This window comes from Somniosus microcephalus, chromosome 21 (assembly GCF_052327205.1).
Source record: "Somniosus microcephalus isolate GS21.2 chromosome 21, FLI_Smic_1.0, whole genome shotgun sequence".
NCBI classification, from domain to species: domain Eukaryota; kingdom Metazoa; phylum Chordata; class Chondrichthyes; order Squaliformes; family Somniosidae; genus Somniosus; species Somniosus microcephalus.
Genome location: NC_141007.1, coordinates 66774365 through 66802307, shown reverse-complemented (window position 1 = coordinate 66802307; position 27943 = coordinate 66774365). Strand labels below are relative to the sequence as shown.

Sequence of the window (27943 nt, the reverse complement as noted above, 5' to 3'; positions counted from 1 at the left end):
GAACCAGTGGATGTGGTGTATTTGGAACATAAGAACATAAGAAGTAGGAGCAGGAGTAGGCCATACGGCCCCTCGGGCCTGCTCTGCCATTCAATAGGATCATGGCTGATCCGAACCTAGACTCACGTCCACTTTCCTGCCCGCTCCCCGTAACCCCTAATTCCCTTATCAGCTAGGAAACTGTTTATCTCCGTTTTAAATTTATTCAATGTCGCAGCTTCCACAGCTGAGGTAGCAAATTCCATAGATTTACTACCCTCTGAGTGAAGAAGTTTCTCCTCATCTCAGTTTTGAAAGGGCAGCCCCTTATTCTAAGATTATGCCCCCTAGTTCTAGTCTCACCCATCAGTGGAAACATCCTCCCCGCATCCACCCGATCAAACCCCCTCACAATCTTATATGTTTCGATAAGATCGCCTCTCTTCTGAATTCCAATGAGTAGAGGCCCAACCTACTCAACCTTTCCTCATAGTCAACCCCCTCATCTCCGGAATCAACCGAGTGAACCTTCTCTGAACTGCCTCAAGAGCAAGTATATCTTTTCTTAAATATGGAAACTAAAACTGCACGCAGTATTCCAGGTGTGGCCTCACCAGTACCCTGTATAACTGAAGCAAGACTTCCCTGCTTTTATACTCCATCCCCCTTGCAATAAAAGCCAAGATTCCATTGGCCTTCCTGATCACCTGCTGTACCTGCATACTAACCTTCTGTGTTTCATGCACCAGGACCCCCAGATCCCTTTGTACTGTAGCACTTTGCAGTTTCTCTCCATTTAGATAATAACTTGCTCTTTGATTTTTTTCTGCCAAAGTGCATAACCTCACACTTTCCAACATTATATTCCATCTGCCAAATTTCTGCCCACTCACTTAGCCTGTCTATGTCCTTTTGCAGGTTTTTTATGTCCTCCTCACTCACTGCTTTCCCTCCCATCTTTGTATCATCGGCAAACTTGAATATGTTGCACTCGGTCCCTTCCTCCAAATCGTTAATATAGATTGTAAAGAGTTGGGGCCCCAGCACTGACCCCTGCGGAACACCACTAGTTACTGATTGCCAACCCGAGAATGAACCATTTATCCCAACTCTTTGTTTTCTGTTAGATAGCCAATCTTCCACCCATGCCAGTATATTACCCCCAATCCCGTGATTTTTTATCTTGTGCAGTAATCTTTTGTGTGGCACCTTGTCAAATGCCTTTTGGAAGTCCAAATACAGGAAACTTTGGTTTATCCGGAGGTTAACTGTCCGGAATGCTCGAGCCACTGGCAAAAAGCAGGAGCCGTTTCGTTAGTTTTTTTTTCTTTTCGTTGCTTTTTTTTCACCAGTCAGGCTCTGCAAGGTCTCGCTGAAGCTGTTACTAAGCTACAGAGACGCTTGCAAGGTACGGCCGACTGTTTAGAAGCTGTTGCTAAGCAACAGGGTTTGTTGCCAGATACGGAGCTCAAAATCTCCGTATGTTTCAACATTAGCGCTGGTTTGTCCGGCAGTTTTGATGAGACGGCAACAGCTCGGTCCCATCGGTGCCGGATATCACAAAGTTTCCTGTACTGGACTTTCAAAAGGCTTTCGATAAGGTCCCACATAAGAGATTAGCGTGTAAAATTAAGGCACAAGGGATTGGGGGCAAGGTATTGACTTGGATAGAGAACTGGTTGGCAGACAGAAAGCAAAGAGTTGGAATAAACGGCTCTTTTTCCGAGTGGCAGGCAGTGACTAGTGGGGTACCGCAGGGATCGGTCCTTGGACCCCAGCTATTCACAATATATATTAATGATCTGGACGAGGGAACTAGATGTAATATCTCCAAGTTTGCAGACGACACAAAGCTGGGTGGGCGTGTGTGCTGTGAGGAGGATGCTGAGAAACTCCAGTATGATTTCAACAGGTTAGGTGATTGGGCAGAAGCATGGCAGATGCAATATAACGTGGATAAATGCAAGGTTATCCACTTTGGTGTCAAAAACAGGAAGGCAGATTATTATCTGAATGGCAATAGATTGGGAGAAGGAGAAGTGCAACGAGATCTGGGCGTCCTTGTGCACCAATCGCTGAAAGTAAGCATGCAGGTGCAGCAGGCGGTTAAGAAGGCAAATGGTATGTTGGCCTTCGTAGCGAGAGGGTTTGAGTACAAGAACAAGGATGTCGTGCTGCAGTTGTACAGGGCCTTGGTGAGACCACATCTTGAGTATTGTGTGCAGTTTTGGTCACCTTATCTGAGGAAGGATGTTCTTGCCATGGAAGGAGTGCAGTGAAGATTCACCAGGCTGGATGGCAGGAATGACGTATGAGGAGAGATTGGGTCGATTGGGCTTGTACTCGCTGGAGTTTAGAAGAATGAGAGGGGATCTCATCGAAACTTATAAAATTCTAACAGGACTAGACAGACTAGATGCTGGAAGGATGTTCCCGATGGTCGGGGAGTCCAGAACCAGGGGTCACAGTCTAAGGATAAGGGGTAAGCCATTTAGGACAGAGATGAGGAGGAATTTCTTCACCCAGAGAGTGGTGTACCTGTGGAATTCTCTACCAAAGAAGGCAGTAGAGGCCAATTCATTAAATATATTCAAGAAGGAGTTGGATATATTTCTTAAGGCTAAAGGGATCAAGGGATATGGAGAGAAGGCAGGAACAGGGTACTGAATTTGGATGATCAGCCATGATCTCATTGAATGGCAGAGCAGGCTTGAGGGGCCGAATGGCCTACTCCTGCTCCTATCTTCTATGTTTCTATGTCATCCTAAGACAACTACGGTGCCATAATAATGAATGCGCTGCCTGAAAGGGTGGTCGAAGCAGATTCAATAGTAACTTTCAAAAGGGAATTGGATATGTACTTGAAATGGAAAAATGTGCAGGGCTATGGGGTAAGAACAGGGGAGTGGGACTAATTGGATCGCTCTTTCAAAGTACAGGCACGGTGGGCCAAATGGCCTCCTTCTGTGCTGTATGATTCTATGTGGAATTTTAAAACTGATTTAAAAAGCTTACCATTTGGAATTTAGATTTCCTCTGGTTAAGAACATAAGAAATAGGAGCAGGAGTAGGCCATACGGCCCCTCGAGCCCGCTCCGCCATTCAATGAGACCATGGCTGATCGTCTACCTCAACTCCGCTTTCCTGCCCGATCCCCATATCTCTCGATTCCATTAGTGTCCAGAAAAAGTTGCAATAATTTACTTGCCATGTTCCAGAAATTAACCTTGGTGGGATTATTGAGTAATTCAGACTAAACACCCAGCTCACCACCCTTAACCTCACAATAAAAAACATTCAAGTGGCGGTTCTGCCACGTTTCATCGATGATGTCGATAGGGTCATTTGCGGATATTGTGCACTTTGAAATCACATAGGGGAAATACAGAGTTAGAATTCAAGGCTACACATTCAAGTCCAAAGAGTTCAGAAATTGAGGGGATTTTTTAAAAAAAAACAAAGGCTGTAGTGTTTGGGATATTTCCCATGATATTGTGGGAGCATTTCCCCCCAAAAACAACAGAGCTTCCTGAATCCCTGTGAAGATTGGCAAAAGCTAAAAGGGAAAGAAACAGGAGGAGGATAGCCGAGAGGAGAAAGATGAAGTAAATTGTTTGGTTCCATATGAATCACAGGACCACACACTTTGCTCAGACTGTGTAATAAGTAGTGTAGAGGGGTGACGTCAAGCTGGGTAATCAAGACACAAAATAGCAGCAGTCGTTAACAGCATAACCGCTGGGCTGTCAGATCAAACAGGGGCTGACACACAGCTGAAGTGATGTCTCACTGTGAACCATTATACACAGAGGCAGAGTGCTGCTGCCGAAGCTTATTTTGTATGCGCTGACCCAAAAAAAAATCAGATTGTTTGACTTGTATTAATAAATTTCTTTCAGGCTACATAAGTTTTCTGATATTCTCCTTTCCCCCACGATTTGAATATGCTATGAATGGGGGTGGGGGTGGGAAATAAGAGAGGAACAAGCTTATCAGCTGTTGACAAAATGAGGTTGGCTCTTTGTCAGGTTGGTTAGGATACTCATTACTTCAAAGACTGCTGTGGGAATTCTTCAGGGTGGCAAAGGTTATTCTGTCGATGTAATTCTGAGTCTGAAGGAAGGGGACCATTCACCCTGGCACTTGTTGGTCGTACCTTGCTCACCCGTACTCAGACAAAGGACACCGAGAGAGGACCGTGCCTGTCGCCCAAAAACCGGGGTGTCCAATTTGCAACTGATGGACACATCTGTCCCCCCTGGTCCTCGACGTTCTGACCCATGAAGTGCAAGAAACTCGGTCCAATTTGCCCTGATGTTTCTCACCCAATGAAGAAATATGAGTTGAAATAGATTTGTCCTCCTGGAATTCTGTGGGTTTGTTTTTAGCACTTTTGTTGCCTCATTGGTGGATGCATCCTAAATCGGAAAACATCGAGGTCTTTTAACGTCAGTAATTTGAATACATGCAAATTAATGAGAACATGGATTGAGATTTTATATGTGGCTCCTGAGGTTCCTCAACTCTCAAAACGCTTGAATACCTTCAACCTAAATCACAAAGAGGTTGATCGACTGAACGAAAATGTCTGATATCTTGTTGTTTGCTTGGCATTTACCTCATTATTTTAGAGTTGATCTGTTTCTCTTTAGCGGGTTTTTTTTTAATATAAATTCTCCATATTCTATCGAAAGCTACTTTTAGAATGAGCTTTTGCTCTGCTTGTTTACCCAGACTTCTTCATATTTTAAGACCAAGTAAAAGTTTGCTGGAAAAACCTGGGAATAAGAGGATTCCCAAGTCCGACAAAAAGTAAAGTGTTCTGTTTTTTTTTGTTGTTGGCAGGAGTTTGAGAATAACGAGGGCGAGGATTACACAGGAGAATTCTCGCCCCACAACACTTCCTCATCACAGAATGGGCCTGAGGTTTACATACTGCCGCTCACAGAGGTTTCACTTCCTGTGTCAAACCAGCCGTCTGCAAGATCAGGTAAACAGAGGGACAGCAGGATTTCCTTTTGAATGATGCTCGTGCAAGTGTGCGTTCTGATGGTCAAACGTGCAGGCGCCTTAGGCTGCCCCCATTCACCAACTACTGGTGAACGGCATGTTACCAGAAGGTGAACAAATAAACTACTGGCATTCAATTTTTATGCATTTTATTACTGTCTGGTCATAAGCTACAGCAGCTAATGATCAGAGACACTCTGGGAATTCTGAAGTACAATCAGAGGTGGAATAGCTGCCAATTCTTCCCTCCTGCTGATGGCTGGGTTCCTAGCCTCCACTTGATTCTATGCCTGATGATCTAACCCAAACTGGCCATGAGCTGAACATGAGGGATTCCCTCATTTCTTTTGAATCCGAGGTCCTTTGTATCCGTTGCTAAGTGCATTGCAATGGAAAGGTACAATCCCTGGTTCGTTCTGAGTTAGCTGATCTGTGTGGAGTGGCACTGAGCTCGAGAGGGGGAAGTCGGCCAGTGTTGCCGATCCTGATCACGATTCAGTGTCCCCTGCTGGAAATAATGTGTGTGTGTGTGACGTCACCCAGCTCTACCACTTCTCTCGACCCCTCCACGCTCTCTAAATTGTCAGACTGCTTGTCCGACATCCAGTTCTGGATGAGCAGAAATTTTCTCCAATTAAATATGTTTTCGATCCCCGCCACAAACTCCGTTCCTTAGCCATTGACTCCATCCCTCTCCCGAACATCTGTCTGAGGCTGAAGCACACTGTTCGTAACCTTGGTGCCATATTTGACCCTGAAATGAGCTTCCGACCACATATCCGCAGCATAACTAAGACCACCTATTTCCACCTCCATAACATTGCCCATCTCCGCCCTTGCCTGAGCTCATCCGGTGCTGAAACCCTCATCCATGCCTTTGTAACCTCTAGACTTGACTATTCCAACTCCTGGCTGACCTCCCACATTCCACCCTACATAAACTTGAGGTCATCCAAAACTCAGCTGCCCATGTCCTAACTCGCACCAAGTCCCGTTCACCCATCACCCCTGTGCTCGCTGACCTACATTGGCTTCCGGTTAAGCAACGCCGCAATTTCAAAATTCTCATCCTTGTATTCCAATCCCTCCATGGCCTCACCCCCTCCCTATCTCTGTAATCTCCTTCAGCCCCACAACCCCCCGAGATATCTGTGCTCCTCTAATTCTGGCCTCTTGAGCATCCCTGATTATAATCGCTCAACCATTGGTGGCCGTGCCTTCTGTTGCCTGGGCCCTAAGCTCTGGAGTTCCCTGCCTAAACCTCTCCACCTCTCTACCTCTCTTTCCTCCTTTAAGACGCTCCTTAAAACCTACCTCTTCGACTAAGCTTTTGGTCACCTGCCCTAATTTCTCCTTATGTGGCTCGGTGTCAAATTTTTTGTCTTAAAATATTCCTGTGCAGCGCCTTGGAACGTTTTACTATGTTAACATAGAAACATAGAAGATAGGAGCAGGAGTAGGCCATTCGGCCCTTCGAGCCTGCTCCGCCATTCAACAAGATCATGGCTGATCATCCAAACCCTAGCACCCGGTCCCTACACCGACAGCCATCCCACCCAAGCCCTATCCCCGTAACCCCACGTATTTAATCCCCCCTAACACTAAGGGCCAATTTTTATCATGGCCAATCAACCTAACCCGCACATCTTTGGACTTAAAGGCGCTATATAAATACAAGTTGTGTGTAGGTGGACAATGGGTGGGTGAAAACCGCATTAAGTTTATCTGTGATGCCACTCAGATAGTCTGTTGGCACTCACACTCTAGTTTCACACTTGAGGAAAGCACTGGAGGGAGGATAGCACCTGTGAAACCCTACTCCAGCACAAGGCACTGCTTTTTGGAAAGGCGAAAATTGGCAATTTTTTTTTTGAAGAAAAGGTTTTAAAATTGGATTGCGAGTGCATTTTTCTTCTCTCTGTGTCTACCTTTATGATTAAGAGAAATTCTCTTGGCTGGTCTCTTTTGCTTTGACTATGCCGATTGAACAATTTAACACAGTAGTTTGTCAAAATTTAACTCCAACAAAAAAAACAGTAACGCATATATATGGTCGGGCACTGCTGAAGAGGCCTCTCACACAACCCCATCCATGTTGGAAAGGATTCTTCAACCGTTGAAACCAGTGGACAGATAGTCACTGTTTTCGCTGCCACATGCCTCACAATATGTTCCGACAGCCACACGCACTGTCACGTTTCTGCCACGTTGGATTGGCTGGCCCTGTATTGGCACTAGCGTCGTTTCTTGGGTGAGGTCTCTTCGTGCCTTACCTTTCAGAAACCGTCACTGCAAGAATCTGTTGGGTTTGCTTGAGAGTTTACAAAATTGCAAGGAAATGCAACAAAATAGATTTTGATGGAGGCTCACATTGTATTGTTTTAAAAACTCAAGAGAAACACAGTCCCGCACTTGAAAGAGATAGCAGCCATGCGCGGGGATGACTTAATTCACTCATGGTCATGGGACTATGAGATCATCCACATAAACTCTATCTCTTACAGGATTCGCTGGGCAGAAATAATAGCCCTTAATGTGGTGATTGGTGTATTGCTGTGGAAGATACAGACCTTGATTAATGATGACTTGTGCATCAACAGCAAAATGTAGCAATAATCAGAGTCTCCAGCTGTAACGAGACCAATAATTTGAAACACTGAGCTAATAGACTTTGCTTCTGTTCCCTAGCCTAATGTCATCCATTATTCATTGGTTGCATGCTGTAAGTATGAGGCCCTCGCTAATAGCACAGCAGGTTGATGTGCTAGAGTTCTTCATGTTTTTTTTAATTCGTTCCTGGGATGTGGGCGTCACTGGCAATGCCAGCATTTATTACCCATCCCTAATTGCCCTCGAGAAGGTGGTGGTGAGCCGCCTTCTTGAACCGCTGCAGTCCGCGTGGTGAAGGTGCTCCCACAGTGCTGTTAGGGAGGGAGTTCCAGGATTTTGACTCATTCGAAACTTCCAATCCTTTGAAGGATGAATCGTGAAGGAACGGCCGATATATTTCCAAGTCAGGATGGTGTGTGACTTGGAGGGGAACTTGGAGGCGGCAATTTCTCAATTTCGAACAGGCCGCTGGGATTGCCAGGCAGTTCCTCAGAGATGGTAAAGATTGGCAGGGTTGTCACCATGGGCCACTGACATGGACCTCCTGGCAACTGATTACAGTGCACCGTTCAGAGGCTCAGGCTGTCCTTTGACCATGTCTGCCAGGAAGTGATACAGGAAATCCTAAAGGAGCAAATATAACTAACCAATGCAACAAGGAAATGGAAGAAATCCAAATTATTTATTTATAGTTTGTTGTAGCTGACGTGCACTAACCTTAGGCTGTAACTACTTTGCACTTTTGTGTTCTCTTTCTGATTATTTGCATAAATAATACTTCAATTTGCTAAACCTTTGACTTTTCAACTATGATCTTCGAACCCAGGATGTTTCTGCTTTCTCAACATATTCAACAGGTTTCATTCGAAACTGCCAATCCTTTGAAGGATGAATCATTCCATGTTTTATTGTGGGTATTTAAATAACATCAAAAGGAACTTTCAACCTACCTGTCATTTTTCTAATTGTATACATGAAGGTAATTTGTGGGACTAAATGGCACAGAGGTGAAAGAGACATCGGGGTCGATTTTCCTGGAGCCGTCAGGCGGGGTTTCAGGCGTGTGGGGAAATCCTGAATTTGGGGGTCCTGACACCATCCCGCCCAAAACCCCGCCCCACGCAAGTTTCAGGGGCGGCGGGTACCCGCCCCGCACTGTGACCCGCCGAAACCAGGCGGGAAGGGATTAGTGCCAATTAACTGCCTGTTAACAGGCAGTTTTTAGCCTAATCCCTATTTTTGAGGGGTGTCGTGTGGGATTCCCGATGGCTCCAAACCATGCCAGGTTAGAGCAGGCGGGCCGTCGGGTTGAAGGAGTTGGAGGGGTCGCGATGTCGGTGTTCGGGTGAGTGATGGGTGCATGAGTGCAAAGGTAAGTGTGTTTGGTGTGTCTAAAGTGCGTAAAGAACTTTTACTTACCTGTACTTACCTTAACAGCCTTTCTTCCTGTAGCCATCGGGAGCCCATCACTCAGCCGGCACTTAAAGCTGAACGGCTGCGATCTGTGAAAAGTGACAGCCTTCAGCTTTGAGTGCTGCTGAGAGTTCTAACTGAGTCTGTGCAGAAGGACTCAGGTTAGAATCAGACTGTCAGTGTTTGACAGCTTCAAACAGCTGTGAAACACTGATATTTCATCTGTCAAGAACTCTTGACAGATGAAATTGCAGTCTGTGACGTCACCTGTTGCCGGGTGGCCCTTAATTGGCCTGCTGAGCCCGCTGGGCGGGCTCAACAAGGTCAATCAAGGGAAAATCGTGCGGATTGACCGGACGTCGAAGTAGGCGGGTCTAAAACCCAAAAGTTGTAGTCCCGCCTTCTTCCCGACCGCTTCAGGAAAATCGACCCCGATGCATTTTCTTACGGGATCTCCATTCACATCCAGTTTGGAGAAGAGTAATCGGTTGAAGCTGTCAGAAAAGTGGGTGGTGTAGTGAGTTAGACTCTGTCCTCTCGCCTTTGGGACCCAATCTTATGTCGCTGGCTGTAAGAGGTCTATCTGAAATTAGCTTGGCCAGTCTTGATTTGGATCTAATTAGCAATCTCACTCCAGCGGTGTGGAAACTATCACGCTAGTGCTATAGGGGGTGCTTTTCCAAAGTTCGGGCCGAGGTACGTTGTTTTCAGAATGGAGGGAACTTGATTTTGTGTCGGGCTGTGCTATAGCTGACCTACGATTGCTTTGATGCTGCCACTGGGTACCTGAAATGAAAAGATTCCACCTTGAGGAGCACAAAAATAAAAGAGAAACTGTTACTGTGCTTTGCAGGCGTATCGAAACCAGTGCCGAACCCTCAGTCTAGTCAACAAAGGGTTCATGATCTCCGCCCCAGAGCTCTTATTGGACAATATAGCTTAGGGTTCAAGTGTGCTAACAGGTGCTGGGACCAGCATTAATATTGGTAAGGTCTTGCTGCGAGGCTATGCTGTTGACCTTTTAGCAATATACTGAACAGTACATTTGAGGTAATTTATTTCCTCTATAACTGTATCTGTGTAAACCACACATTCTTTTAATTTTCTGTATCCATTGTCCTGTTTGTCCCTGTCAGATGTATTTATGTTTTCGATCTACTCCTGCTTGCGCAGTCCACTCACCCTGAAGCAACAAGGGTCATTTTTCACACATTGTAGAAGTGTCAAAGGAGGAACTTTGATAAGTTGCATAAAAGACAATGATAGTTCAGAAGATGAATTGCTAATCTGTGTGAAGGGGACCTTCAGTTGTTTTCTGTCTTATCTTTCTCTGCTATATCAATGCCATTATGGTCCTTGCTCCTCTGAATCTTCCTCTCCTGTCCCTTCTGCACTCCAAGTAAGTAGACAGTACCGCCTACTCCTCGTCCTCGCTGTATTAAAATCAAAACCCATCACGCCAACACTTGCTTGTAACTCATTCATTCCCAGCTCCTTACCTTCCTCAGTCTTTCCCTCCATCCTGCAATCTTACAGACCTTTAAAATCCAAGTCCGGCATCACTCAATCTCTTACTACAACACAGGAGGAGGCCATTCGGCCCATCGTGCCTGTGCCGGCTCTTTGAAAGAGCCGTCCAATTAGCCCCACTTCCGGACTCAATATCGAGTTCAACAATTTCAGATCATAAGCTCGGCCCCCATTTCATTTTCTCTTGTAATTGTTCCACTCCTTTCCCCCCCCCCCCTTTCCTTTTGTTTCTCTCTCACACCTGGCAGCTATCTTTTGCCCTGCCAGTACACTTTACACCTAATCTCAGCCTATTACTATCTCGTCTAGCTTCTAATCTCTTTTACTTCTTTTGTTTCTTTTATTCTTTTGTCCGATCGCAGCCCTGCCTTCGATCTAGTTTCTGTTCTTTCCAGTTTTGAAGACGGGTTCGACCCGAAACGTCAACTCAAATTTCTCTCCACGGATGTTGCCTGACCTGCTGAGTTTTTCCAGCATTTTCTGTTGTTATTTCGGATTTCCAACATCTGCAGTATTTTGCTATCGTACTAGCCCCACTCCCCCCTGTTCTTTCCCCGCACCCCTGCAAATATTTCCTTTTCAAGTATTTAATTTACTTGATTTATTCTCGATGTAGTTCATTGCAAATTGGCTGCTGCATTTGTCTACTTAACAACAGTGACGAGGCTTCAAAAGCACTGCTTGGACTGTGAAGTGCTTTGGGACATCTTAAGGACACGACGGGCACTACATCAGTGCAGGTTCTTTCCCTTCATGTTTCCCACACTACAAGCCTTAGCCCTTCACCTAAGCTTATTGGAGTTTTTAAAAACCTGCACTGATTACCTGTTTGCTATCCATCACTAAACACCCCATATTTATTATCAAGCACAAAACAGAAAACATCCAATCAATTCCTAACTTTTCAGAGCATAATATTTAAAAAAATTAAGTGTGATCAATTTTGCTGAAAGGTGTGCCATTTAATCACTTTGCATTACAGAGATTTGATGTACTACAGTAAACTCTTGTTTAAACAGAACTTAATCATCCGGAATTCTTTAATAACCGGCAAAATTCAGGAGTAGGTTTTGAGGCTTCCGCCCCACAAGGAACGGGGCAGTAGTGTCCCGAGAATGGTGGGGAATGACTTACCACTTGTTCCCGCCGTCGCTGTGGGCGCTGCAATCTTCCCCGCACAGTAGCAGCTGGCCATCCAGCACAAAGAGGAACCCAAAGGGAAGTTTTACTGTATATTTGTGGGGCCAGAATAAGCAGGTGTGCTCCTTCAGCTTTTACTAAACCAGCTTGGGCCATTGCCACTCCATGTCCCACCTCCCCTCCTACATAGAAACATAGAAGATAGGAGCAGGAGTAGGCCATTCGGCCCCTCGAGCCTGCTCCGCCATTCAATGAGATCATGGCTGATCATCCAAATTCAGTACCCTGTCCCTGCTTTCTCCCCATATCCCTTGATCCCTTTAGCCTTAAGAAATATATCCAACTCCTTCTTGAATATATTTAATGAATTGGCCTCAACTGCCTTCTGTGGTAGAGAATTCCACAGGTTCACCACTCTCTGGGTGAAGAACTTCCTCCTCATCTCTGTCCTAAATGGCTTACCCCTTATCCTTAGACTGTGACCCCTGGTTCTGGACTCCCCCGCCATCAGGAACATCCTTCCTGCATCTAGTCTGTCTAGTCCTGTTAGAATTTTATAAGTTTCAATGAGATCCCCTCTCATTCTTCTAAACCCTAGCGAATATAAGCCTAATCGACCTGAGTTCGGAACACCTCCACAGAATTACCTTCTTCTGGTCTGAGGTCGGCCGAAATATAAATTGCCTCAGTGGGTATACTTCTCCGTTATCCGGAATTTTTAATCAACCGGCACCATCCCGGTCCCGTAGGTGCCGGATACGAAAGAGTTTACTGTATATGCTTTGGAAAATCAAAACCTTTTTAAAACTGCAATGTTGTTGCCTGTTAACCCTCCTGTGAAGCAGGGGGTGAAAGGGTGACGCTGGGTAGCTCGTTGTTGAGCACTCAGCAGGTGGTTGCCTTGAATCTTCAAGCTTGTCCCATTGATTACAGTGTGACGCAGTGGAAGGATTCGCAGGCTGGTTAACAGTCTGACCGGGTGACGACGTCGTTTCTGTGTCTTCATACTCTTCCCTCTGGAGGACAGTATGAAGCAGTGGAAGGAATCGCGGGCTGATTGGCAGCCTGACCAGCCGCAACGCCATCGCTCCTTTCATGGCCGTGACCATCCTTACAGCGACCCATAGGGTTGGTTAGCTCTGTACAGCGGGAGGGTTTTGTGGGCTCCCACAACCCATAGGATTAATCAGGATGAACATAAGTTTCCCGCTGTATGTCCACCCAGAATTCAGAGCCGGAGTTCCAATCGCCACTTGGCTGGAGTGAGGTTCGAACACTGCACCTTCTGAATCCGGTGGGAATGAAGCCGAACACTCGCGCCAACTGAGCAGGCCAATCCGCATCTGTGGAGAGAGCAAAGAGTTAATGTTTCAGGTGCAGACCTTACATCAGAACTGGCAAAGATTAGAGATGATTAGCATTTAAAAAGGCAGGGAAGGAAGGGATAACCGGACACACACACATACCCACGCATGAACACACAGACACACACACACACACAAAAACAGACACATACACAAAAACACACACTCACAGACACACATAGACACACACACACACAAAAACATATACACACACACACTCTCAGACACACACACAGACTCTTAGACACACACACTCACAGACACACACACACACTCTCGGACACACACACACTCACAGACAGACAGACACACACACACACACACACACACACTCTCAGACACGCACACACTCTCACATGCACACACTCTCACGCACACTCTCAGACACTTGCGACACGCGCACAGAAAACAAAGAGATGGTTAAATGACTGAAATGGTATAACGTGAGACAATTGGAAGAAGCATAATAAAATAAATTTAAAAGACACAGCAAACATGTGAATAGCTGAGGCGGTGGGAAAAGGCAGGTCTGCAATGTGAACCGGTAATTCTGGCTCCAATGGCCAGTGAAATATGATGTGCGCGCTCATTTCGTGCCGGGTGTGCACTTCATGGCATACTGGTTAGGTCACCCTGAAGTCGTCCAGTGCCTATGCAAATCGGGGGCCCTGTTCCTATATTGGATCGGTCAGTTTTCTCGGGCAAACATGTCTCTAAAGGGACCGCTGGAGGCTGCCACCAAAAAGGTAAATAAAAAATGTAAAACTTAACCTGGATGTGAAGCCAGAAGGAGCAGGAGTGGCCTCTCCTGGCTCTACATTATACAACTGGCTGCTTCCGGCCTCCGCTCGCGCCCCTCCCCGATTTTCCCGCCCCCCCCCCCCCCCCCCGGACCCAGGGAGGTCTTCGTCTTCGTGACCGGCGCCTGCACGTTGAGGCATGACTGGCCTCCCCAGCACGCCACTGATGACACAAGAGGACCAGTTTCGAGTGGCCGCCTTGGCTGAGCCCTGCCTGGCTTCGGGCTTCACAAGAGGCGAGAACCTTACTCGTGTATCGTAGCAGGTTGTCCCAAACATTCTCATCAGTTCTACGCAAGTGGAGTTGCTGACATTTTCAGCGCTGATTCTGTTTTGTACACGAGGGCAGCTGGGAACCTTGGATAGATAGGTTGGGAGTGTTGTCCTTGGAGAAGAAATTAATGGTGGTCTCCTGGAGGCAGTAACCGCACTTGAGAGAATATGTGGAAAGCTGGTCTTTGCCAAGACCTGTTGGCGTTTAGTTTTTCTGCACAAGAGTAGTTTTACTGCCCCAGTGTGACTAGTCTCATTCTCCACACCAGTCTCTCGGACTGAGACTGCCAATGTGATACCACTTTGTGCTGAAATACCGCCAACCCCACGCTGTGGACACACAGCCACTAGGACCTGGTTTAAGGCTGTCAAAACCCAATTCACATAGGACCTTTATATTTGGCAGAGAGGGGAGACTTTCAGCACAGCTTCCTTAGTTGAATTTGAAATCCAGTTACAAAGGTAAAGTGCCCATGTTCTACCGTTCTGTATAATCTTGTTACGCACAATGCTGTTAACGTCCTCATGATAAAAATAAAATTGTATCATAAGAATGCATTATCTATACGGCATTGGCTAAACTAACTGCACGTTTAATGAAGCTTGGCCACTGCACTTTATATTACACTAATTATGAGGTTTTCTATAAAGTGCGCTGTGGGAATATCCATTACAGAATTCAAATCGACACTGGTTTCTTCAAGACGTAGTCTATAATATTTGTTCTAATTCCTCTTCTGTAAATATCTTTTGCTGTACACGGCACTTGCTTGCTTTAAAACTACTTGTCTGAACGCCAAATAGAGGCTAAAAAGGGCAACAGATATTTTACTGATGTCAGGAGCAGTTGCTGCCTGCTGACATTTCATCACCGTGAACTGGGCCATGCTGGGCTGAGGCTGAAAATTTAAAGCTTCCTGTTTGGCCAAGAATGTGTAGACGGTCGACGGATCCCACATGGGAACTGAGACGGAGTCTTAAACCTTTTAAAAGTTAGAGCACCGCCTGCCCTTGTGGTGAGTTTTTATTTAATTACTTGGGTATAGTCATTACCGAATTCAAAGTGACACTGATGTGTCAGCCATGGCTCAGTGGGTAGCACTCTCGCCTCTGAATCAGAAGGTTGTGGGTTCATAGACCCACCCCAGGAAATCTAGGCTGACGCTCCCAGTGCAGTGCTGAGGGAGTGCTGCGCTGTCAGAGGTGCCGTCTTTCAGATGAGGTGTTAAACCGCGGCCCCGTCTGCTCGCTCAGGTGAACATAAAAGATCCCTTGGCATTATTTTGAAGAAGAGCAGGGGAGTTCAAAAAGGCAAATGGAATGGTGGCCTTTATTTCAAGGGGGTTGGAGTATAAAAGTAGGGAAGTCCTGCTACAACTGTACCACACCTTGAGTACTGCATACAGTTTTGGTCTCTTTATTTAAGGAAGGATAAACTTGCATTGGAGGCAGTTCAGAGACGATTCACTAGGTTAATTCCAGAGATGAGGGGGTTGACTTATGAGGAAAGGTTGAGCAGGCTGGGCCTATACTCATTGGAATTTAGAAGAATGAGAGGTGATCTTATCGAAACATATAAGATACAGGAAACTCTCTCTTAACCGGCAAAATTCAGGAGTAGGTTCAGGTAAGTTTTACTATATATTAGTGGCTGTGTAACCGGGGTTCCTGGACCTGGGCCATGTAACCGGGGTTCCTGCACCTGTGGCCGTGCAACAGGGACGCCTGGATCTGTGGCCGTGTAACCGGGGTTCCTGGATCTGTGGCTGTGTAACCGGGGCTCCTGCACCTGTGGCCGTGCAACAGGGACGCCTGGATCTGTGGCCGTGTAACCGGGGTTCCTGGATCTGTGGCTGTGTAACCGGGGTTCCTGCACCTGTGGCCGTGCAACAGGGACACCTGGATCTGTGGCCGTGTAACCGGGGTTCCTGCACAAGTGCCGTGTAACCGGGGCTCCTGCACCTGTGGCCGTTTACGGGGCTCTCGTACCTTGGTAAGTATACCTCTCTGTAATCCGGACTTTTTGATCAACCGGCACCACGCCGGTCCCATCGGTGCCGGATAAAAAAGAGTTTCCTGTACTGAGGGGGCTCGACAGGGTAGATGCAGAGAGGTTGTTTCCCCTCATGGGGAAATCTAGAACTCGGGGACATAGTCTCAGAATAAAGGGTCGCCCTTTTAGAACTGAGATGAGGAGGAATTTCTTCTCTGAAGGTTGTAAATTTATGGAATTCTCTGCCCCAGAGAGCCGTGGAGGCTGGGTCATTAAATACATTTAAGGTGGAGATAGACAGATTTTTGCAAGATAAGGGAGTGAAGGGTTATGGGGAGCAGGCAGGGAAGTGGCTTTGAGCCCAAGATCAGCCATGATCTTATTGAATGGCGGAGCAGGCTCGAGGGGCCAAGTGGCCTATTCCTGCTCCTATTTCTTATGTTCCTATGTTCTGTTAAGCAGGTGGCGGTCCTATGTGCTTCATCTTCGTGTTCCCTGAATCTCAAAGCATTCTCTCCCAAGAAAGTTTTACTTTATTTTCTTTGAATTGGGAGCTACTTCCAGTTTCTTTACAACCTTTTTCTCTATTGCATTTTCTCTGAGTGCCCCGCCCCACACCACACCCTCCAAGCTCCACCCAAATGATTTCGCTCTGAGATTTTCTTCTTATCCTCGCTTGAAAAAGACAGACTTGCATTTATATCGCGCCTTTCACGACCACCGGACATCTCAAATCGCTTTACAGCCAATGAAGTATTTTTTGGAGTGTAGTCACTGTTGTAATGTAGGAAACGCAGCAGCCAGTTTGTGCACAGCAAGTTGACAATGACCAGATAAACAGTTTTTAGTGATGTTGATTGAGGGATAAATATTGGCCAGGACACCAGGGATAACTCCCCTGCTCGTCTTTGAAATAGTGCCATGAAATCTTTTACGTCCACCTGAGAGGGCAGACAGGGCCTTGGTTTAACGTCTCATCTGAAAAACGGCACCTCCGACTGTGCTGCATTCTCCAGCACTGCACTGGGAGCGTCAGCCTAGATTTTTGTGCTCGAGTCTCTGAAGTGGGACTTGAACCCACAACCTTCTGACTCGAGGCGAGGGTGCTACCAACTGATCCACGGCTGACACACTAGAAGACATGGGCTCCTTGCTGGGGTACAGTTCCACAGGCATCATCCACTCACCAGTACCTCCCCCCAGTTAACCTTTGCTCATCTATGAAGCCTTAAAAGTGAATGGCATCTGTGGAGGACATCACAGCCAACTCGTTCCTGCCCACCCCGCCGCCACACACATCACATAGTTCCAGTACAAGTCACTGTGTAGTGACAAGGAATATGAAACCTGGTGGATTTCCCATTCCTACTGGGGGGGCTGTGGCCAATTGCAGCATCCCCACTCTTGAGGTCAGAGACTTCACCTCAGAGCCACCAGGATGTTTAATAAACATTTTAAAAAGGCTGCTCATTGTAATTTTATTTTAGTATGTTGTAGAAATGTGCGTCTGTGTACATATACATGCACATATGTGTGGACGGTTACATGTATATATGTGTGTATGTATAATATGAATATCTGCGATATTTTTACTGCAACAAGTTAATCTTAAAGAAAACCCTCTTCTCTATACTTTGTTATTTTTTCCCCCGCTACACCCAGTAGAAGCTGTGAGCAGTGGGAGGAGAATGTTCAGCATGTTCTGATGATTTTTAAAATTATGCGAACCTATCTTTATTCATTCAGCGCTGTCTGATGTCACTGGAATGCTGGAATTGTTTTATGTTCTCCAGCCAGCCAGCCGACCACAGTTACGCAAGTTACTGACAAAGAATTTGTTTCTTTCAGTAAGTCAGCGTGTGCTTGGAATTCTTGCACTCAGTAATTTGCAGGGGTGGAGAATGCCAAAGCGAGGAGAAAAGCTACCACAGGGGTCACGTCGTTCCCCAGTAAACAACTTGTTTACCTTGGCTCTGATGCTGGCGTGAGCAGCCGCTTTTTTTTTTGAAGTGCACAGTTTCTGCTTCCTGCTCCGCGCTGTCCAAAAATTGTTTTCCACTTCACCTGTCAAGAGCCTTTCAGCTGAGAAGACAGTGAGGCCAACAGTGCCTCTTTTTTTGTGTGTGTGTGTGTGTTGCAGAAAATATTCTGTAACCTTCTGCACTCCAGATTCACAGAGCTGGTGCGTGGCTTGGGGAAGGATTATTAATGAAGAAGAAGAGGAGGAGGTGGAAATGACGGTGATAACCTTCTTGTTTATATGTGTCTGTTTACAGGGCAGTTCTTCCAACAGGCGGACTTGGGCCGCCAGAGCCTCCTCTACCTAAAAGAGGTTGGCAACGGCTGGTTTGGAAAGGTCAGTAGATTTCTTTTTTAAACTTGCCGCTATTTAACCCCCTCCCCTTGCACCTAACAAAGGACCTTAAATTGCCAGTCTGGATATATATGTACATTGCATTAAAACAGAAAGGATATATTGGGGCTGGGTATAATCTATGTAAAGGGTTCACATCAGTGTCCGAGTTAGCTGGGTGTCCAGGTATCTAATGGATGGGTGATCTCTGAATTGGACCACAGAGAAAGAGTCAGATGTTGTCCAAGTTGTCAATATATTAATTAGAACATTTTGCCGCGGTATTGTACCTCTGCTCCAGGTATCTTTATTCCTTTATAGTCTAAGTTATCCTTCATATTTACAAAGCCTGCTGACAACCACCTGAGGGCAGAAAGCCAGCGAGTATCAACATTTCCTCCACTTTGTTTCCTTGAATCCAGTATTGAAATTGGAATGTTAATGGACTTCTTGAGGATATAGTTTCCTCAGTGGGAGAAGTTAGCAGATATGTAGATGCGAGTTAAACAGCTGAGTAAGTCTGAGAGATATTGGTACCAAGAGTATTCTTTTGCTTTGAGCGCTACTTGGAGTCTTGCTCCCCTGCCCATATATGGTTGCACAACTTCGCCGAAATCAAAATTGCTTTTTAATGACCGCAAGGTCCTTGTTAAAGAACAGTCAAGGGTCATATGCAGTTCTGCTAGGCTGGGAGAACAGTGAAGCCTGACTTCGTTCATTAAGATCATGCCCCGTGAGTTCATTTTTATGAAGGAAAGGCAAAATGTTCTACTTAAGACCGGGTACTGACCGAAGCAGTTGGTGGATTTAGGGAGATGCTGCCACATCCCATTTATTAAAGCTGGCAGCTCTACCCTGACCCCTTCTGCCGTTCCCTACCCAAGCCGAACCCCACTGGTAGCTCACACACACTCAGGTGAATGAACTTACGACTGGCGCGTCAGCTACAAGTTTTAGCTCGAATGTTATTGGATGCATGTCTTTAAAAAAAAACTAACAATTATCATTTTCTTTTTACCATACTGTCCATATTAATAATGTCTACCCTTTGCATATTAAGAGGGTTGGACTTGTCAGCCGTAAGATCAATTATTCTGCCACTCGGACTTCGGTTAGGCCAGGGCATCAGTGGGCATCTGGTCAGGCCAGAGTTGGCAGCTTCATCCCCCGAAACCCCATCACGTGTTCACATTTCACTCCCACTATCTTAATGTGAACCAGAGTTTGGCAGAACATTGATGGGATCAGTTCAACCAAGCTTTGCACAATCCACAAGCTGCACAAGCAAAGTATTCAGGATTTGTGTCCATTATGTGCCCAACTTCAAGGCTTGAGAAGTGTGAGAGCCCGCATTATGACGGATGGGTCTCGCTTGGGCCGGTTTCCTTTTGTTGGTACTAATAGATGGAGATTGAATGGAGACTTTGCAAGCATCATGGCCCCTGCCAGCCATTTCCATTAGGGTTTGTTACACCTACAATGTATCAAGGCAAGCAGCCCTCTATTTACTGGGGGGGAAAAAGGAAAATATACCCCGTAGTTGCAGAATCTAAATCTAACCCCACTCTAGTTCAGTTACTGTTCGAGAGGTTATCAGAAATCAGGTTTTCTATTCGAAAAACACTTTCATCCTCTTAATTGCTAAGCCTGCAAACAAGACCTCCAAATCAATGGGCAAAGGTGCCCTTTTTTTTGTTTTAAGAAGTCGCAGCGATTCTTCATCTCAAATCTTCAAGACCACGGCCCATTTCTCCGCCAATAGCGTGGGCAGGCAACCTGCTGTTGGGCCTGTGTGAGGATACACCTTGTGCGCCAACTGACCCCTGTGGCACTACCAGGCTCAGGAATCACAAGTGCACTCCTGTGCTTTCTACCACTCTGGCCAGATCTGAGCAGGTAGTCTAAAGAATGATACTTTGGCTTGTGTTGAAGTTATCCTTTGTTTGAGGAAGATTTGCACGATATAGACCCGGTTTTTCTAAACATTGCACGTAGCAGGCAGAGGAAATCTTCTCCAAAGGTTACTTTTATTTTACTGGTTTTTTTTGTTAAATCATTAAAATTCTCATCCTTGTTTTCAAATCCCTCCATGGCCTCACCCCTCCCTATCTCTATAACCTCCTACAACCCTCTCAGATCCCTGCGCTCCTCCAATTCTGGCCACTTTCACATTCCCGATTTTAATCACTCCACCACCGTGCCTTCAGCTGCCGGGACCCTAAGCTCTGAAATTCCTTTCCTAAACCTCGCTGCTGTTCTACCTCTCCTTAAAACCTACTTCATTGACCAAACATTTTTCACCTGAACTGCGTTAAAGGTGCTACTGTATATAAAAGCAAGTTGCGGTTAAATGAATCGTTTGCTTCAAACTCAGAAAATGGAGCATGGTTTGGACAACTTATGACTTACATTTTAAAAAGTCGTGCAGCCGGAACAATAGGTTGCTGAGTCTCGAGTACACTTTGTCCAAACCCGAGTATAGAGTTAATGCCTCTTCAGTGGGGTCGGTCAGTTCTTTTACTTCTGTTTGTTTACTTGGGATATTTCAATTCAGTAGAAACAATGGGTTGTGTTATCTGCAGCTCCGATGATTAAACTCTTTGTTGAACTGCTAGAATGAGTTTGCCGTTTGAACCTACATTCCAAATGCACTGTAGGTCAAACTTAGAATTTGCATCCATTATATTTCAAACAGAAAATATCCTTTGAATACTGATAGATTATTGGTTTTTAACAACGGACACATCCTCTACTCTATAACATCTGATTTCAGTAACGTTACGATGCTTAATAAATACAACCAGGAATATACAGCATATAATAACACATACTAAGTTGGGTTTCTTGGACTAACCTTGTCCTCTCCCTCCACCCCCTTCTCTCCCCCACAATACGGCAGCAGGATGCCTTGAAGGGCTAATGTGATGAATTACATGACCAAGTTATGGTGAATGTTTGCATTTATATACCAGGTTCATGCTGTCAAAGGAGATCGCTCGGGGGGTTTCTGAAGTAATTTTTTGTCTTGTTTCAGAAACACTGGACTCCTGCCCCCTTTTGAGTCTAGAGAAACAGGCGGGATGGGAAGGGGAGACATTTTTTTGGTGCCAAACAGCAGAGCTTTTTAAGCTGCCACGTGATTATTTTCCTCAAGGGCAGCTCACAAAAGGTGGCAGATTCTGGAATAGGACGCCAGTTCCCCAGGAAACCGAAGTTTGCAAATTCCGATAAAGTTGCACTGAAAGAAGTATATTACACACATGCTATATCCACAGCAGATATTGCACACATGTAGTCGGTGTTCCCTCTAAGGTGCGTGGCCGCGCACCAATCGCGAGGACCCGCGCAGGCCGCTCACCAGCTCCTGCCGCTGGAAGAGATACCGCGCATGTGTGGCCGCGCAACAAATCTAAAGGGACCGCACACGGAAAAAAATTAGAGGGAACGTTGCATGTAGTTTAGACAGGAGATGTTACACACATGTATATCCAGACAGGAGATGTTACACACATGTATATCCAGACAGGAGATATTGCACACATGTATACCCAGACAGGAGATATTACACACATGTTGTATATCCAGACAGGAGATATTACACACATGTTGTATATCCTGACAGGAGATATTACACATGATGTATATCCAGACAGGAGATATTACACACATGTTGTATATCCTGACAGGAGATATTACACACATGTATACCCAGACAGGAGATATTACACATGATGTATATCCAGACAGGAGATATTACACACATGTTGTATATCCAGACAGGAGATATTACACACATGTTGTATATCCAGACAGGAGATATTACACACATGTATATCCAGACAGGAGATATTACACACGTGTTGTATATCCAGACAGGAGATATTACACACGTGTCGTATATCCAGACAGGAGATATTGCACAATTGTGGTCTATCCACACAGGAGATATTGCACAATTGTGGTCTATCCACACAGCAAGTATTGCACAGATTGGTGGTGCATATCACTGAGTGCTTCCCCTTGTAACTTAAAACACTAATGCCTCACATTTCCACAGAATGCTAAAACAAAATGATCTGACCTTGCCTTCCCTCACACATAACTGTCTGCGTGCGTGTCTGCATCTGTGTGCAGGAGCTTTGGTATAACAATAGCAGTGGTTCGAGAAGCTAGGAAATCACTAACACAACAGAGTATTGTTATAAATGATAACGAGCTTGCACTGTGCACAAGGCTGTGACTCATCATCAGGCTTCTGATGACTTTATTAATGATGACAGTCATCCCAATCCTTTGATAGTGTTTGATCCGTTGTAACCACTCCAGGTCAGCTATTACTCCTAGATGTTTTTAAAAATCAGACTTTCTGTGTGAAAAGTGAAACATTTGCCCTCGTACCAGCCCTGCAGATGAAAATACACTAGAACAATTGACAAAGTTGTCATTTAGAGAAAAAAAAAATCTACATTTATTTTAGGTCTCATCCTTGTTTTCAAATCTCTTCATGGCCTCGCCCCTCCCTATCTCTGTAATCCCCTTCAGCCCCACAACCCCCTCTGAGATATCTGCGCTCCTCTAATTCTGCGCTCTTGAGGATCCCTGATTATAATCGCTCAACCTTTGGTGGCCGTGCCATCTGTTGCCTCGGCCCTAAGCTCTGGAATTCCCTGCCTAAACCTCTCTGCCTTGCTACCTCTCTTTCCACCTTGAAGACGCTCTTTAAAACCTACCTCTTTGACCAAGCTTTTGGTCATCTGCCCTAATTTATCCTTATGTGGCTCGGTGTCAAATTTTTTGTCTTGCAATACTCCTGTGCAAAGCCTTGGGAAGTTTTACTACGTTAAAGGCGCTATATAAATACAAGTTGTTGTTGTTTTCATCCACACCATTCCATATTTCCCTGCTGTGAGGTTGCCCAGCCTCCTAACGTGAGGTGCTAGGAGGGATGTGAGAGCAGCCTGTGCTGATTCACCTTGGCCCGGATTTTGCTGTAATAATAACATTGAGGCTATCGGCACTCGCCGTTACCACAGGGTAAATCGGACAGCAACTTCTGGCGTCCGCACGTGCGCAGTTAAACGCGGAAATCCAGAAGTTGCTTTCAGAGACGCCCTGCTCCTCCACATGGTGCATTGTAGCAGTCCTCGCCGATAGACTCGGCACTGAAATCATTGTAATGGCGCAAACTTGAGGTGCCTGCCTACTAGTTCCCCACTAAAAATGGCTGTAAAAGTTATGGCGAGTGCATTTAGGAGCAAGTGAGTTTTTGATGGCGTAATAAGTGATAATTACCGCTGAACAACCTCTCTGGCCCTGAAAAATTAACATTACAAGTATGGAGTCTCATTCCCTCAGAAGAAAATTAATGTCGAAGGTTTTTTTTTTAATTTAAAAAAAATTTACCTTTCTGTTCGTCTCTTTTATCTGTCTCCTTTAATCCCATCTGTGTTTCCCAATCTATATTTCGCTTTCTCTACATCACTTAAATCTAATTTATATTTCCTGCTTTATACTTTCTGGTTTGGACTCTGCGCGGCTCAGTGAGGATTCTTCAGACTGATTGGTTGAAGAGCTTCTCTTTTGCTTTCCCTGTTCACAGACGCCACAGAGCCCCCTGTAGAGCGTGCCGCGCTGGAAAACACAGCGGATTAGTGGAAATCCCCGCTGACAAGCCCGCGAAAAGTCTCTGGGCAGTTGTGCACGAGGTGAATGGCGAGCGCCGTTCCTTTGCCGCTGACCGCAAAATTCTGGGCCCTTGTGTTTCTCTAGCCCTTCTGTGAACCAGGCTTCTGGTCAAAGCTCCATTTGACAGCACTCCGGAAACCAGGAGCTTGTTACTGTGCCACTCATGCAGAAGGCGGCCTTTTAATAGAAATTACTTTTAAGACTCTGAAGAACCATTTTGGGACACTGATAACGTGACAAAAAAATTATTCAATCATTTTTTTAAACGGATCTGGAAAACAGTCACCAAGACATCAAAGCAGCAGCTTTAATCATTTTGATTTATTTATCCTTTGCTTCATATCGCTTTTATCATCTTAAACCATGTGTTGGATCAAAATATATTTCAGCATTAAATGAAAGTAATCTCACAGCACATCAGTGTCACAGAAATACTCTCTCTTTTTATAAATGGTCAATAACAAGACATTCGGGCAGTATTTTAAATACTATTTATATTGTATAGGCTAATGCCCCTGTTAAAAGCAGAGGGCAGAGGCATGTTCTATGAACACATTTATCACGAATATCGCACAGTGCAGCTTTAACACCAAAGTCTTGCAAGCAAATTGAAGACAGTCAAAGGCACAATTTGTCACAGGTCGGGGGGGTCACTGGTGCAGCAGCAGACAAGCAGTGGGAGTCTCGTGCTGGATACGGAGACGTTGTGCGTCCATCTGCACAGAGCAGGGGGGCCTACAAGGGAAGGGCAGCTCCAATCGGGAGGCCAGACATATAATGGGGGCATCGAACTGTTTCTGTTTTAGTTTTGAGTATTTAACAAATCACTGGTCAAAGCCAAGGCCACGCTAGAGCCGTTGGAACCAGGCGTACGTTATTTTATCGTCTTGAACACCGAATATTGTCTCCAAGCCATTGAGTTGGGCAACGCTGATTTCAATCCCTTTGCCCGCTTTCCAAAAGCCCGTTCCTAATAGCAGTGTAGATGCATCCTGGGGAGGATAGTCTGACTGCACTCTGTTCCTGTACTCAGCAAGCCCTTTAAAAAGGTCCATCACATAACCCCATCCTCGTTGAAACAACAAGACCTTTTCAGGATGTGGCCGTGATTCTATAGGTTTCTGTCTGACGGTGTCGAGCGCGGATTGTTTTAGTTTGTGAGTAGGGGAAGAAGGATTTTGGAAGGTGCGACACACTTCCAGAACACAGGGTGACACGGGAACTTGTGATTGTACAGATGCTTATTGAAAACCTTTTCTTTAAAATCATATACATGTATTTTTGTTTTTTTTAACGTGCCTCAGGTATTCCTTGGCGAAGCGAGCATCAGCCTGCACTCCTGCCAAGTGGTAGTGAAAGAGTTGAAAGTCGGTACCAGTATTCAGGAGCAGATGCGATTCCTGGAGGAAGCCCAGCCACACAGGTGAGTTTTGCGAGGTCGTCGCCTCCTTATTCCACACGTACAGTGCAGGCCTCCCGTGCTTTCCTCTTCTGAAGGCAGTCGACCCTTTTTTCCCGGGGTACCGTTCCGCAAACCCCAGGCACCTCCAGGTAGCTCCACCGAAGGGGGCCATTCATGCATGCTGTTGGCGTTGACAGCGAGCGTTGGCTGGCTCTTTGACTGCAGTGTGCATCACGCCTGATCCAATCCTCTTCCGGATCCGGTCCTTTCTTCGCCCGATGCCCCCATGCACTCACTTTTTTCAGCAGGGGGTTGCTAGTTAGTGATGAGGAGTAGGAGCCCGGGGCCGGTCTTGAACCTCCCTCGCTCAGGGCTCTAAAGCGGACTGCAGTGTCCTTACAACAGCCCTGGCTGAGTTCAGCTAACTCAGCACAGACAGCGATCAAACCTGGGATCTGCTTATTGGATAAACTTGTTAAGTCATCAGGGTGTCAGCAACAGTTTTCAAACGTGCTGCTTGACAGTTTCTTTCATTTAGTTCCAAAACATGTGTTAACTTGAGGGCAACTCACCTTATAATTACTGATATAATTTCCTAATTTTTTTTTTTAATGGTATCTCCGCTGTTTACATTGAGGAGCGTGCGGGCATGTTGATGAGTGCCTGCAGCAGACTGTGAAACGATCCAGCGAGTTACTGGGCAGGTAAAAAGATGTGTCAACATCTATAAATCTGGGATACACTGCTGTATCCGTCACTGGGAGAAGTCAAACAATTGATGGCAACAAGCTCACCGGTTGCAGAGCTGTGGTAGTATCTCTATCCTGTTATTCTCTTCTGCTCTTCCCTCGATCTCTTTTACCTCACGTCCTGGTGACACAAAGAGTAAAAGCGGTAACTTTCAGGATCTCTTTCACAACAGCTGACTGCCGTCTGTGCTCCTCGCCACGTTTCCGTGAATGATTTGCATTACCATAGTTAGCAGAAGTGTTTGTTTGTAATTACACTAGCTGGGGGGGCCCGGCGTTGCCAGGGCTTTTTTGGGCCACGTGGTTTATGGCCGGCCGTTGCCGCTCGCCTGCTCTGTGACTGGTGGGCTGGTCACTCACCTCTCCCCTCCCTCCCCCTCTCCTCTCCCTCTCCCTACCCTCTCAGTCCCCCTCTCCTCTCCCTCCCTGCCCTCTCCTCTACCTCTCCCTCCCCTCTCTCTCCCTCCCCCTCTCTCTCCCTCCCCCTCTCTCTCCCTCCCCCTCTCTCTCCCTCCCCTCTCTCTCCCTCCCCTCTCTCTCCTCCCCTCTCTCTCCCTCCCCCTCTCTCTCCCTCCCCCTCTCTCTCTCTCTCCCTCCCCCTCTCTCTCCCTCCCCCCCTCTCTCCCCCTCTGCTCTCCCTCCTCTGCTCTCCCTCTGCTCTCCCTCTCCCTCCCCTCTGCTCTCCCTCTCCCTCCCCCCTCCTCTCCCTCCCCTCTCGCTCCCTCCCCCTCTCCTCTCGCTCCCTCCCCCTCTCCTCTCGCTCCTCCCCCTCTCCTCTCGCTCCCTCCCCCTCCTCTCGCCTCCCTCCCCCCCTCCTCTCGCTCCCTCCCCCCCTCCTCTCGCTCCCTCCCCCCCTCCTCTCGCTCCCTCCCCCCTCTCTCGCTCCTCCCCCTCCTCTCGCTCCTCCCCCCTCCTCTCGCTCCCTCCCCCCTCCTCTCGCTCCCTCCCCCCTCTCTCGCTCCCTCCCCCCTCCTCTCGCTCCCTCCCCCCTCCTCTCGCTCCCCTCCCCCCTCCTCTCGCTCCCTCCCCCTCCTCTCGCTCCCTCCCCCTCCTCTCGCTCCCTCCCCCCTCCTCTCGCTCCCTCCCCCCTCCTCTCGCTCCTCCCCCTCCTCTCGCTCCCTCCCCCTCCTCTCGCTCCCTCCCCCCTCCTCTCGCTCCCTCCCCACTCCTCTCGCTCCTCCCCCACCTCTCGCTCCCTCCCCCACCCCTCTCGCTCCCTCCCCCACCCTCTCTCCCTCCCCCACCCCTCTCGCTCCCTCCCCCACCCCTCTCGCTCCCTCCCCCACCCCTCTCGCTCCCTCCCCCCTCTCGCTCTCCCCCCGCTCCCTCCCTCCCCCCACTCCTCTCGCTCCCTCCCCCACTCCTCTCGCTCCCTCCCCCACTCCTCTCGCTCCCTCCCCCACTCCTCTCGCTCCCTCTGCCTGTCTCTCCCTCCTTTCATTTCTCTCCCTGCCTCCCCTCTCCCTCGCTAGCGCCTCAGGCCCGGCCGGACTAACCTCGGTAGCAGAACGGAGTCAGTCCCAGCGCTCCGAAGCCAGCCCGGGGTTCCTGATGGTTAACACGGCGGGCCTTTGGACCCAGTTGGCCGGGCGGCAGACGAACGCCTTTCCCTGCGGACTCCTGTGTCCGATTGAGGTCGGGG

The 27943-nt window shown here is 46.9% G+C and overlaps 1 protein-coding gene across 5 annotated transcripts in view; it reads left to right on the top strand.

The window, feature by feature from the left end:
* The window catches only part of aatkb (apoptosis-associated tyrosine kinase b), a 451450-nt gene that overhangs the window by 372969 nt on the left and 50538 nt on the right, over window positions 1-27943 (top strand). For all 5 annotated transcript variants that reach the window (XR_015073152.1, XM_085963822.1, XM_085963821.1 and 2 more), the window contains 3 exons: window positions 4825-4969; window positions 18389-18468; window positions 25455-25573. Coding sequence is in view for 4 of the 5 variants with exons in the window: in XM_085963822.1 (XP_085819948.1) it covers window positions 4825-4969; window positions 18389-18468; window positions 25455-25573 (344 nt within the window). In the remaining variant the exon portion in view is untranslated. The remainder of the gene's footprint in view (window positions 1-4824; window positions 4970-18388; window positions 18469-25454; window positions 25574-27943) is intronic.